The sequence below is a fragment of the Papaver somniferum genome, unplaced genomic scaffold, assembly GCF_003573695.1.
Source record: "Papaver somniferum cultivar HN1 unplaced genomic scaffold, ASM357369v1 unplaced-scaffold_150, whole genome shotgun sequence".
Classification (NCBI taxonomy): Eukaryota; Viridiplantae; Streptophyta; class Magnoliopsida; order Ranunculales; family Papaveraceae; genus Papaver; species Papaver somniferum.
Window position 1 is genome coordinate 1509222 of NW_020624377.1, and position 12883 is coordinate 1522104.

Consider the following 12883-nt stretch of genomic DNA (forward strand, 5'->3'; position numbering starts at 1 on the left):
AAGAAGCAGTGCTTACTACTTTGGATTCAGCTACAAAAACTAAAGAATGACTCAATTGATTTACTAAAGACTGCAATTTACTGGCTCTTCTAAGGTCCCTTAAGTTCCAAAAAAGAATTTTGGGCTTTTTACAAAAATAGGCCTTTTTTATGGTTTACAAAACTAGGCCAGTTTTTTTCTTCTTACAAAACTAGGCTAGTTTTGACCAAAAACGATGATGGAAAGTTAGCCCAGTTAAGTGGACCTAAAAAAACCTAATTGTCTTTGGAATCGATGATTTAAGTCTAATCCATATCCCTCTCCACTATTCAGATCGACTAGATTTACCGTTGAGTTTCCCAGTCATTGACACATCGCACTTACATATGATAAAAGAGGAATCTAGTTTCTAAATACCTTGAAATTAGCTATCGTCGAAAAGACAGAGATAGCTTTTTTACAATCTCGTTTTCTAACTGTAAAATACTGCTTTTTTTACTTGTCTCTCTGACTTACTGTGTTGTTTGGCAAAACACTCTCAAGTCTCAACTCTATATTGCCTGCTACATCATTAACTCATCATCTTCTTTTTCACCCTTCTACAAATCCTGCCACACTTATCTCATGATTATCCTAGCGCCAATTATCCCGCTATAATAAGATAGGAAAGGAGTGCAAATTCGTGCACACTCCTTAACGAGTGTATATTTCACATTTCAATCTCTACCTTTGATTTAATTTAGGGAGTTATGTAATTTTTTTTTTTTTTTTTGATAATAAGAAAACTTTTATAAAACTAAATCAAAGAAGGGCACTGCCCTTTACAAAGAGTTTCAAAGAAAGCAGTTTTTTCCACCTGTGACATGTTTAAAGTGGAAAAATCTAGAACTCTATAACCCCTACTACCCTTTGCAAGAGTATCAACTATTCCTATGAAGTCTCTTCTAAGAAAACATGAAACACAATTTTAAAACAGCCATACAAGGCTTGACAATCTCTCATTATTTTCTTTGCTCTCCATCCTAAATTGCTATTAAACTCTTTAAGTGACTCTATTGCAGAAATGCAATCTCCAACAAAGATCAAATCAGATGTAAGTCTTAGCTTTAAAACTCAACGGATTGTATCTCTGAGCGCAATGCATTCAGCTTCTTCGGGGCCTGTAGTTAGGCCAGATGAGGCTCTGGCATGTTGACACTCTCCATATTCATCCATGAGGATTGTTGCAGATCCATATCTCCCAGTGGAATAATCATAAGAAGCATCTATTAGTAAAATATTTTTGTTCTTTCTAAGAATGCTCTGTAAATCAAAGATATTACCAACCGCAAACCCTACATTATTTAATAGATTTGTTTTTTCCATATAAGTAAGCTGAAAAGAAATGTCTCTAGCTAACTTTACTGGATCAGGTTTATGGTGTTTAAAAATCACATTGCACCTAAGTTTCCAGACAGACCATAAAATATAAAATGTTTTTCTATCAACTTTATCTCTTGGGTATTAAATAAGTGATCTACTCATTCCTGAATTGAGACGAAATTTCTAGCTGCAAACAAAGGTGTTAGTCCAAGAGAAAACCACACATCAAGAACAAAAGGGCATTTCAAGAAAAGATGCAAAGAATCTTCACTCTGATTTCCATTGCAAAAGCAACAGTTTGGAGATGCTTTATGATTGAACATAGCAAGTCTGCTATTAAGAGGAAAAGCATTAGAGTACAGTTTCCAAATGAAAAGTTGTACTCTATGTTGGCATTTGTGTTTCCATATTTGTTTCCATATTGAATTAGAGTCACCCAAATCTCTAGTCAAAACCCTGTAAACAGATTTAACACTTGGCACACCATCTTTAGTATGGACCCATTTAAGTTCATCTACTGCAAAATCTGGAACATGGAGAGTAAGAATTTTCTGCACAATTTCAGGCTCAAAATAATCATTTAAAACATCCACATTCCACTGCCTATTGTCATTAATTAAATCATCAATTTTTGTAGGTGTTTCTTCTTCAATTACAGTGGGATGAATAGGAAACTCAGTATTTGGAATCCATCTTTCAGTCCAAATGTCTAACTTGGAATGGGCAGATAAATCCCAAATGTAATTGACTCTTAAGATTTCCATACCTTTCCTAATACTTGACCAAATCCAAGAAGTGGATGTGCTTCTAGATTTTATGAGAGGGTTTGAATTTTTAAAGTAATTTGACTTTAACACTTTAACCCACAAAGCATTAAGGTTAGAAATGACTCTCCATGCTAACTTAGTAAGCATTGACACATTATTTTTTTTTGGATTTCTAAGTCCCAAACCCCCCTGTGACTTAGGTATACAGATAGATTTCCAACATTTGGAATAAATACGATTTTTTTATCAGATTTATTCCACCAGAAATCTCTCTGTAATTTATCCATTTTTTTCAAAGTTCGGTCAGGAAATTCAATGCAACTCATTTGAAAAGAAGGAAAAGCAGAGGTAACAGAATTGATCAAAATCGTTCTCCCTGCTTGAGAAAGCAATTTTGCTTTCCAACCTCTTAGCCTAGCATAAAATTTTTCTAATAAAGTTCAAAATTTAAAGTTCTGGATCTATGAAAAAATAAAGGAGTACCTAAGTACTTGTCATCCTTAGATATTCTTTTAACTTTTAAAACATTTGCAATTAATTTGCAATGTTTATGATGAACTTTGGGAGAGAAAAAGATACCATATTTTTGAAAATTAATGGCCTGTCCACTAGAGGAACAGAAAATGTTAAACACATCAAGTAGTTGTCTTACCTGGGCAATGCTAGCTTTTCCAAAAACAAAGCAATCATCCGCAAACAACAAATGAGTTATGGATGGGGAAGAGTGAGCAGCTTTTAGACCATCAATCTTACCTTCATCTTCAAACTTAGCAAGTAATCTAGACAGACCTTCAACACATAGAATAAATAGATAAGGGGACAGTGGGTAGGCCCTTGAGAGCCAATCTGTAAGACAAAAAACTGACCGTGCAAATGCATTCTACTATTAAATCACAAAAAGAATTGTCAAACCCAAAACTTTTCAGCATAAACAAAATGAAATCCCATTCTAATCTATCGAAAGCTTTTGAAAGATCTAACTTCAAAGCAAAAGATCCATGTTTTTTCCTATTAGCTTTCATAGAATGCAAAATTTCGTGAGCAACAATTATATTATCAGTAATTTGCCTTTTAGCAATGAAAGCAGATTGGTTCGGGCTAATTAATTTGCCTAACAGGGGTTTCAACCTATTAGTCAAAATCTTCAATATTATTTTATATGTAGCATTACTTAAGCTAATATGTCTAAACTCTGATGCACAAGATGGTTTTGAAACTTTTGGTATTAGAGAAATGTATGTATGATTGATGCCAGCAGGTAGTTTTTTATTTAAGAAAAAACCCTGCACAAGAGCAATCACATCATTACCAAGCAAGTTCCAATGTTGCTTAATGAAACTAGGGGGAAAACCATTAGGACCCGGTGCCCCCCAAGGATTCATTTTGGCCACTGTTTTGTATATTTCCTCAGCAGATGGCAATGCTAACAAAGATTCGTTATCATTAGTAGTGATGCATTGAGGAATAACTTCATTAAAGAAAGGATGAATAACGTGATATTGAGAAATATACATACCAGCAAAGTGATTCTTGAGCAACTGATCCAGTTGATCTTTTTCACTGATCCAAACTCCATGGAGGGTAAATGGGTAATGAAGCCATCAGTCAAATAATCAACCAATGAGAAAAATATGTGAAATATACAGTCGGTAGAGGAGCATGAACAAATCTGGACTCGAGAAAAATATAGAAGTTATGTAATGAGGGTCGTGATTCTAAACATGGAGGGTAATGAAACCAATACGTGAAATATACCGTCGTAGAGGAGCATGATAGGAAAGAAACTCATAAGTTCATGCATGGAGCGAGAGAAAAGAAAAATAATAGTGGCTGAGAATAAATCAGCTCGGGTGTTAAAAACTAATGAAAAAGAAAGAAATTCAACAAAAGCAGCACTGTTAGCTCAATGTCGACCGCAGAAAAATAAAATACAAAAGGGTCCATATAAACAGGTGTTAAATGAGTAGTGGTACTAAAAAACACTAAACCAATGAGAGGATAGGAACTGATCTGTTGTTTATTGTCCACCAGTTTTCTGATCCCTCCTCCCCTCTCCTTTTGATCTTACTGACACGTGTCTTGTTACGCCTAACTTTCTCGTAAAGAAAACCCAATAAAATAAAAATTAATAAACAAAAATTAAAAAATAGTAGTAGCTGAAGAAGAATCTGGAAAGGAAAAAAAAAAAAAAAAGAGTAGAACTCAACTCTCTCTTTGTCCAAATTACGGCGATTTTTCATTTAATCAGATAGACTAATTATACTTCTGATTTTAGTGAATTTGTGATTGTTTTTGGAAGAATTTAGTGAATTTTTTTGTTAGATTTTTCATTTTTGAGCTGTGTTGGATAGAAATTAGAGTTTTGATTTTGTGTAAATCAAGAGATTGATTTTGGTTGAAGATGCAAATAGATCGATTTGAACAAGGATAAAGAAGTAATCAAATGACAGATTGGTCTGAATATCAGGTAAGATTTTTGGGAATTTCATTTTCATTTTCATTTGATTTTCTTGCTTTACAATTAGATCTGATGAGTTTTAGGACAAGTTTAGATTCAATTTGTAAATTTTAGTAATATTCAGTAATTTAGCTAAGTTGTTATGTTAATTTGCAGCTTGATGAGTTTGTATGGGATGAGTTTAAAGAGAGTGGTGACCATATAGTTCCTCATCCCGGTAATGAACAAATCAATCATGGTACTTCTCGTGACGATTCTTGTAAGAAGCGGTTAAAATCTGTTAGAAATAGTTCAGATAGTGATATTGGAGCTAGGGATACTGAAAACAAGGAGATGAGTTGTGCAACTGTAAATGAAGCAAGGGGTCAGATGCTGGAAAATCATTCCTGGTCTTGTATGCTTAATGATTCCTGTCAGACTGATTCTACGAAAGAAATGGCTAGTTTAGGTGATGGGAACTGTATTAATGGTAACAATAATGGTGCTAAGCTGGGAAATAATGGTGCTTCTGCTTCAGTTAATGGAAGTCTGTCTCAATTCACACTTGATATTTCAGCAGCAAACACTGACATGGAGCTTTTTGGTAATGACCATGAGGAGAAGGACAATGCTTTTCTTTCTTATTATGGATGGCCTGATATTGGCAATTTTGAGGATGTCGACAACATGTTTAGGTAGTTGATCTATACTTTTCGTAATTGAGTTTCTGGCCTCACATGATTTAAACATTTAAGATTCCTTTACAGATGCATTTGTCTTCGTTTAAAATTCATGATGTTCTATAAGTTCTCTTGGTAGTGATGTTTTAAGTATTCTTATTGCAGAACCTGTGATTCTACGTTTGGTCAAGGAGACATAACTACTGCTGGTGATGATTTCTCATGGTTTCCACCATCCTCGAAGGCAATTGATGGCTCTGAAGATGCTCTCAAGTCAGGGTTCAAATCTCCCTGTTCAGATTTGAGCAAAGTGAAACATGAGGAAGCGGAATTCAAATTCATGCCTGTTACCGCTACTCAAGTGGCCAATGAAACTGATCAAATCACCGCTCCCAATGATTATGCTGTGGGTTTACAGCCCATGGATGGTAGTGATTATGCTAATCTGGGTTTCTCATACTGTAACATGGTGGATACGAATGTTGAATCCTCTGTGCCAATGGAACAGGTCATTTTCTTACTTCTTACATTTTCTTTTTATATCAACATTTGATTGTGGCTCTGTTATATCTGGTCCAAAATCCTTCAGTTGTCATACTTGTGAATTTCTTTCATAACAGGTCAATTTTCAAGAAAAACAGTTACAGAACCACAACCAAATTGAAGGGAAAAGAGTGGACAGTTCTTCGGAGCATTTAAGTAGTGGTTCTTTTCAAAGTTCTCGCACAACAGAACAATTTTCAAATGTAACATTTCCTCCTTTATGCTCTATCCAATTACACTTTTTTATTTTCCTCCAGCAATTGTTCGCAGCTTTAGTTTCCAATTTTTATTTAAGCAACAGTTTATAACTGAGGAGGCTGGTTTTGCACTATTGTCCTTAAAAGCTTGCGACACATGGAATCTTTTGCAGCAGGTAGAAAGGCCATCCAATCCTTCTCTAAATGCTTCGTCTATGATGCTGGAAGAAAAGAGTCACTCACATCAGCAAACACTACCCACTTCTGATGCTCATCTTGCAGTCACGAAGCAGCTGCAGAACATTCAAGATAGAGTTGGGAACTGTAGTGATCCAGATTCTTCATGTGTACTTGAAGGCTCTAGCAATAACTCCATGTCAACAGATGAAAGCTCTCTAGAAGCCACTAGTTTCCGGCAGCTAAATTATGTCATGGAACAGGTATTGTGTTTTCCATTGTTATTCTGATCATCACCTTCATCTTTTGAGTTCCACAGTTTTTACTATTAGGAGCTGTACGTTTATGATGCTGGAAACCGTCGTCAATCTATGCAGCCTAACTGAGTTGACTTCTTTTTAATTTCAGTTGGATCTCAGAACAAAGCTATGCATCAGAGACAGTTTATACCGCTTGGCAAGAAGTGCAGAGCAGAGAAACAATTTTGAAAACTCAAACAATTGTTTCGTGGATGGTGGTGATAGAAATGATGCACAGATGACTGGAGACACAAATAAGTATGACAAAACTTCATTCTATTTTTCGCCGTCTTATATAGTTGATTTATGTGAACAGCTTCTGAGTTCAGTGGAGTTCCTGGGATTCATCTCCTTATTTATTTTTTGAAAGATCATTGTCATAGAGTTTGCAAGAGATTTAATTTCTTGTTCATTCGAGGCAGATATCTTATTGTCTTGTTGTTTGAGATGATCATTCACACCATTGACTCTTTGTGTTTCACAGGAGCTTCATATTTATGGATATTGAAACAGATACGAACCCGATAGATCGTTCGATAGCACATTTACTTTTCCACAGACCTAAAGATCCTGCTGAAGGTGCCAAATTCACGGAGTTCCGTAGCATAGTAAGTTTTTTAGCACTACCTGATGCCTCAATTGTTTTAATAGTTTGTCACATTACACAAGCTAAACTAGATATTGTGCAAACAAAAATTTTAAATTTCAGGGGTCTACTCAGCCTATGGTGCCTGGGAAACTGGTTAGTCAGGAAGAAGTCCCTAGAGTGATGGATACGAAGCTGGTGTATAAAGATCGTTTTTAAGAAAATTGTTAAGTTCCCAACTTAATCACCGTGTACCAAGCCTGTATCATGGTAAGTTTGATGCTAGTTCTGCTTATCATCTTTTTATAGCCATTGCTGTGCTAGGTGTTTGATCCAGAAAAACTGAAAGTTTTGGTTTATTTGCATGCAGCTTTACATGAAAGCCTGAGGCTGTATCCACCACTTCCTATTTTGTAAATGAAGATGTGTATCCACCCAAATGGGACTGTTAGCAAGAATCTTTATATCAATGTATGTATTGGCAAAGTCAGGAAGAAGTCCCTGGAGTGATGGATACGGAGTTGGTGTATAAAATCACCAAGGTCTCAACTTAATCACTGTGTACCCAGCCTGCATTTTGATGCTAGTTCTGCTTACCTAAATACTCTTGAGTGTACATTGAGATGAGCGTATTGTCTTTTTTTATAATCACTGAAAGCTATTTAAACAAAACCCATCCGTCTCTCTACCTATTGCTAGCTAATTGTACAATCTATGAGAAGATGATCAACAAATACATCTCAAATGCGATGGTGATCATAATGAGACCTGTTGCAACAACCCATCAATGCTACTATTTGTAGGCTCATATACTGACAGTCAAAAGTCAAAAGCATCACAACATTATCATCCCTAACCTACACCTACAAACAACAACCGCAACTGTGTAAACCATAATTTCGAAAACCACCGTCAAGTTGCATCAACCATCTTTGATACTTGCAACAACTATAATATGCAGATCTCAGACCCACTGGTGTTTGGCTGCCTTTCAATTGAAACGCTTCCTAATCCCCCCAAATAATGTACAAGTTATTACATCAAGATTTCCATGTCACTACTTGATTGGCTCACGGGACAGTTAAATAACAGGTTAGTTGGTTATTTATTACTACCACCGTTTCAAAAAGATAGGTTTGTTTCATACGCAAATTACACATGAAACAAACTTTTTTTTTTATTTTTTTTTTGCAACGGAGTATAATTTTAGGATGTGTGGAACTAATCACAGGACCATCATTGTGTACGACTTTGGTGTAGAAACTCCGAGATTGGTCATGAAATGGGGTGTATAACTCATAAGGTGTGGATTTTGAGATTTTTCTTTTTCATGTGAAAGATATGGTTTTTGGTGGTTACATCGTCAGACCAGAGATAATGGCAAGTGTACTGTGCCCTCCGCTTTAAAGATTTCATAGGGTAAAATTATATACACATTTAAGATTTGTCGGCGAGAGAAATCAGAAATTAGCCCAATTGTAGGTGCAGAAAATAACCTCGCTATGTGTAGGGTTACGAAGAAACGAAATCAGCGATTTAACCTCGTCAGAAGATATCATTATCAAATTTCTAGACAAAGCATTTATTAAGATACCCGGGAGGTCAAATCAACTGTCAGAAGACACAACGAAACTTTTGTAAAAATAAAAGTTACGAAGTGAAAAAAGTTAAAAAATGATAGTAACGAGATAAATAAAAGGCCAAACGAAGAATGTAACTTGTCAAGTTTAGCGAGCAAAGAACATCGAAGCGAAGAGAAACGATCTCAAGCGTAGATAAATTTTTGAGCAGGAAATACAGGCAGCTGTACAGATAAGTCTCCGGAATTATCCCTGAAGTAAAACAGAATTTAATATCTAATATAGGAGAAGCGAAATAAAAGGATGGTCACACGAATTGTATGAATATCAGCGAAGTAAAAGATGAGCTGTACTCCACTTCACTGAATGTGTATAAAGGGAACCTTAGGGCATAGTAAAACAGGTTGAGTAATTATTTATTAGGAGAGATATGTTGGGAGTGATATTCGGTGAGTTTAATTTAGGGTTTGATTGTAGCTTCAAACTTAAATTATCATCTCTTCTTAATCATAACACACTCATTTTCATTATTATGTCTTGAATCATATATTTCATATCACTTGGGTGTGCTGTAGGATTTCCTGCAATTACATTTTGGCGCTAGAAACATGGATCTGAATAGAGGCGAGTATATATTTAAATTTAGTATTCTTTTGTGCATTTCTTTCGCATAATTTATCATCACTCGAAAGTAAAAAACAGAGGTAGCTAGATTTAATGTTATTTACTTCCGAGGATGAACATAGTCTTGCTATTACTAGGCCTTAACGATAGGGTTCAATATCATAAAAACAAATATTACACTAATCATGTTATGTCAAATATGTTCTAACCATGTTATTTCAAATATGCTCTAATCATGCTACATATGTAGTAGAATTCTTCTCATATAACAAACAAATAATAAGCAACGAAGAAGACGTAAAAAAATAAAGATTAATAAACAGAAAGATTCGCAAAAAGTATGCCCCCAAGCTTGGGAGCGCCCATTTCAAATGTAAAGTGTTACAAGATAGGTAGCGAAAAAATGTCACGAAATGCGAACAAAGAAAGATCAAGCCTGCTTAACTAGTCGATTCAAAGGAAGGGCATCTTTGTCCACATTGCGAGAAACAGAAGCTTCGTTGGTACCTTGAGGTTGCTCAGGTGGTTTCACATCAATTGAAGCTTTTCCTTTTCCAGAGGGCTTTGTAATGTCATCCTCAAGAATATCATCCTAAGTCTCCTCGTTATCATCACCATCACCGGCTTCAGCTTCAGAATCAACAACTTCCTCCTGAGACTGTTCATCCTCAGATAGCTCGTCAAACTCAACAACTTTGCGGGGAAAACCATGCTTGTCGCAGAACTCGTCAGCAAACTTTTGTTTAGAGATGTTGGCATTTTGCTGAGCTTTCTTGGAGATCTTCATGGCATCTTTCTCCATTTTGTTCAGATCCTCTTTCACATTTTCAACCCTTCCTCAAGAGCGGTGATCCTCTTAGCATAATCATCCTTCTTACGAGAAAGTTTGATGATTTGGCTCCTCAAGCTGGTCTTAGTTTCTACAAAGGCAAAAAACGATAATAAGGAAATAAGATAGCGAGAATCATAAAATGAAACCTAAATACTAGCTATTATAATAACTACCTTCCTTTTGAAGGAGGGTGGATTTAAAAGTCTATTGGATATCCTCGTTTAGACTATCTAGTCTTGCAATTTCAAGATTCGCAGCCTCAAGTTGAGAACATACTTCGGAATATAAATCAATTATTTTCTCACTATGACGAGATACAATTTGACCTTCACCAAGGAGTTTATAAAGATACAAGAAAACTCCTACAATATTCCACAACCACACTCCCCACAAAGGTTTGGAAATTAAGCACAAGTTCAATTAAGAACTCTCCTCCATAAAGTGTCATTCCCGAAAGAACAACAAGAGCGACCTTACTTTCATAAGAAAAGAAGAATTTCTTTGGACATTAACAAATCACATGAAACATGATTTTGTATCCAAAATACTCAATTAAATTAACCACAAGAGAACCCATGATTAATTTAATCGGAAATGCTCAACATAAGAGAACTTATGGAGCCACACAGTACTTTTACATAGTGGATCAGGGAAAGAACAATACCGCGGAATATTCAAAGATTCATTATATTTTTCATCAATTTTTCATAAATATATATAATAGACTTAATCTTTGCAATCAAAAGTTCATCCTATCTTCATCAATATTTGCATAATGACATAAGCTTAACTTTTGACATATATGGGACAATCATAGTTCACGGATGCAAACACACATATCCCATAACAAGTTGCAATATATAAAACCATAAAACTTAATACTGCAAAATCATCTTCCAAATAAACTTTAGAATTTAGATAAATAAATCTAAAAACATTGCAAGATGAAAATCGTTGGCAATAGCTATGTGTACTCACAATAATTGCTATTCCCAAACCCTAGTTATCCTTCTTAAAGCAGAAGAATAAATGCTCATAAGAAGTTTCCTAGATAAAATAAAAATCAAGTTTCTTTAATAACATCATACCTTTGAAAGGGTCCATCATAAAAGGTATCACTGATATCCTGATTCTTCTGACCGTAGAGACACCATGTTCATGAGTTAGAGCACTAACTTTCCGATCAACAATACAGGCAAGATGCCTAGCTTTGATACAATCCATGATGAGTTTATTCTGTTTCCTGATCAAGATCTTTTGATTCTCAAAGATTTTGGCATGACCATAAATAAGCTGATTTACTTGCAGTTGAAGATTTGCAAATTCGACCCTAGAGTCATTCTGAAAAAGAATTAAATCCTTGAAAGATTCTCCAATCCAGGAGTTGTACTCTTTCCTTTCAATCATCTTTTTCAAGAAAAGTTCTTGAACAGAATCGCATCCTTTAAAGTTTTCTTCCATCTCAAGATTCACCACTTATTGAGGTCTTGAGGAGTTCTGCATTCCTTTTTTTTATTAGGAAAGGCAAAATAATATAATATATATATTTTTACAAACAAGAGAAGGACACCATTTTTGTGGATACCCTAAAACTCCCAAGAAAGACACGGACGACCGTTGACTAGAAGAGAAAGACTAATTGATCAGAAAAGATCCAACAAGAAATACTTTTTTTTTTCAAATATCTCTTACCATCATGGCTCAATAACTAAAAGACTTAATCAGAGCATAAGAAAGAGAAATATTAGTTACAAGGAGTCAATAAATGACGCAACCTTCACATAAGGAGAAAACAACTAATTCAAACGCAACACAAAAGGTAACCAACAGTAGAGCATCTCGCAAATGTCATCCTTCCAACTCTCAAGTCAGATACAAGGATGAAGTTACCTAACGCTAGGTAGCACAGTGAGATGTAACCCCAGCATGAGTATTGAAAGATGTGTTGAGACTACCATCTGAGAGTCTAAACCTAGTATTTCTTACCTTCCTTCGACTATTTATTATTTCAGAAGAATTCGACATAACCTTTTAGGAAAACCATCAGATGGATTTTTATGAGGATTAAGTCTAGGACCTCTTGAAATCGGTTCAAGAGGATTAGAAGAGAAAGGTCTCCACCCTCTAGACTTAGATCTACAAGACTTGTTCTCATAAATACCGGGAATGTGTGTTTTTGTGGTGTAATATTTTGCACCATGAGGAGAAACACGATCCCTGTAGGGATTTAAAGATGAGTGACAATTGAAGTCCCTCTTATGAGAGTTCTGGCTTTCTGCAGGAATGAAATCCATTGTAGACGTCGTCAGACAATTTACTCTGTCAACTGTAAAAACAAGTAGATTTTGAAGATCAAAAATCTGTTTCTTTATAGCAAAACAATGTTGAACATAGTGATTCTTTTTCCCACAGAAGAAACAGGTTCGTGGAAGAGAAACATCGGACGAAACCTGTTTTAAATTCATACCCCTATTAGAAGACTGCAAGTTATGTAAACACTTCTTAAAAAGAAACTTACTAATGGTGTTAAGTTTCATGACAACTACTAGGCTGGGTTACTTGATTTAGCCGGTTTTTCGTCTATATATATATGTGGAATTGTGAGAGAAAGTCTTTTCTTCTTCTATCTATGATATACCAATCTTTTCTGTCATTGTTCATCTTCTTGAGTTTTTTCTTCTCTATTGTTCTCTTAATTTCGTGCTTCTTTTATTCTCAAGGAATCATAATGGCTCCTAAAAGGGTTCCGCCTCCATCACCGCCTAGGAGTTTGGAAGATTTTCAGAAGGAACTGAAGTTAAAAGTCTTTTCCCTTTCTCC

At 35.4% G+C, this 12883-nt stretch overlaps 1 protein-coding gene across 3 annotated transcripts; it reads left to right on the forward strand.

The window, feature by feature from the left end:
• The first annotated feature begins 4257 nt into the window (after positions 1-4257).
• Positions 4258-7761, forward strand: LOC113336085 (protein LNK1-like). 3 transcript variants are annotated; one of them, XM_026582072.1, is made up of 9 exons: positions 4258-4575; positions 4723-5240; positions 5391-5733; positions 5846-5971; positions 6070-6405; positions 6551-6699; positions 6926-7049; positions 7151-7297; positions 7398-7761. In XM_026582072.1, exons 1-8 carry the CDS (start codon positions 4552-4554, stop codon positions 7244-7246), a joined length of 1716 nt encoding a protein of 571 aa, XP_026437857.1. In that variant the 5' UTR covers positions 4258-4551; the 3' UTR covers positions 7247-7297; positions 7398-7761. The 3 variants fall into 3 exon arrangements, with proteins under 3 accessions (XP_026437857.1, XP_026437858.1, XP_026437860.1); XM_026582073.1 differs by having other exon boundaries at positions 6139-6405; XM_026582075.1 differs by having other exon boundaries at positions 6142-6405.
• Positions 7762-12883: the final 5122 nt, after the last annotated feature.

Bases quoted from the DNA above. Each gene is read 5' to 3' on its own strand.
- LOC113336085 (XM_026582072.1), top strand. From the start codon at position 4,552: ATGACAGATTGGTCTGAATATCAG. The intron at 5,241-5,390 runs GTAGTTGATCTA...TTCTTATTGCAG, and splicing joins GATGTCGACAACATGTTTAG to AACCTGTGATTCTACGTTTG. The intron at 5,734-5,845 runs GTCATTTTCTTA...CTTTCATAACAG, and splicing joins CCTCTGTGCCAATGGAACAG to GTCAATTTTCAAGAAAAACA.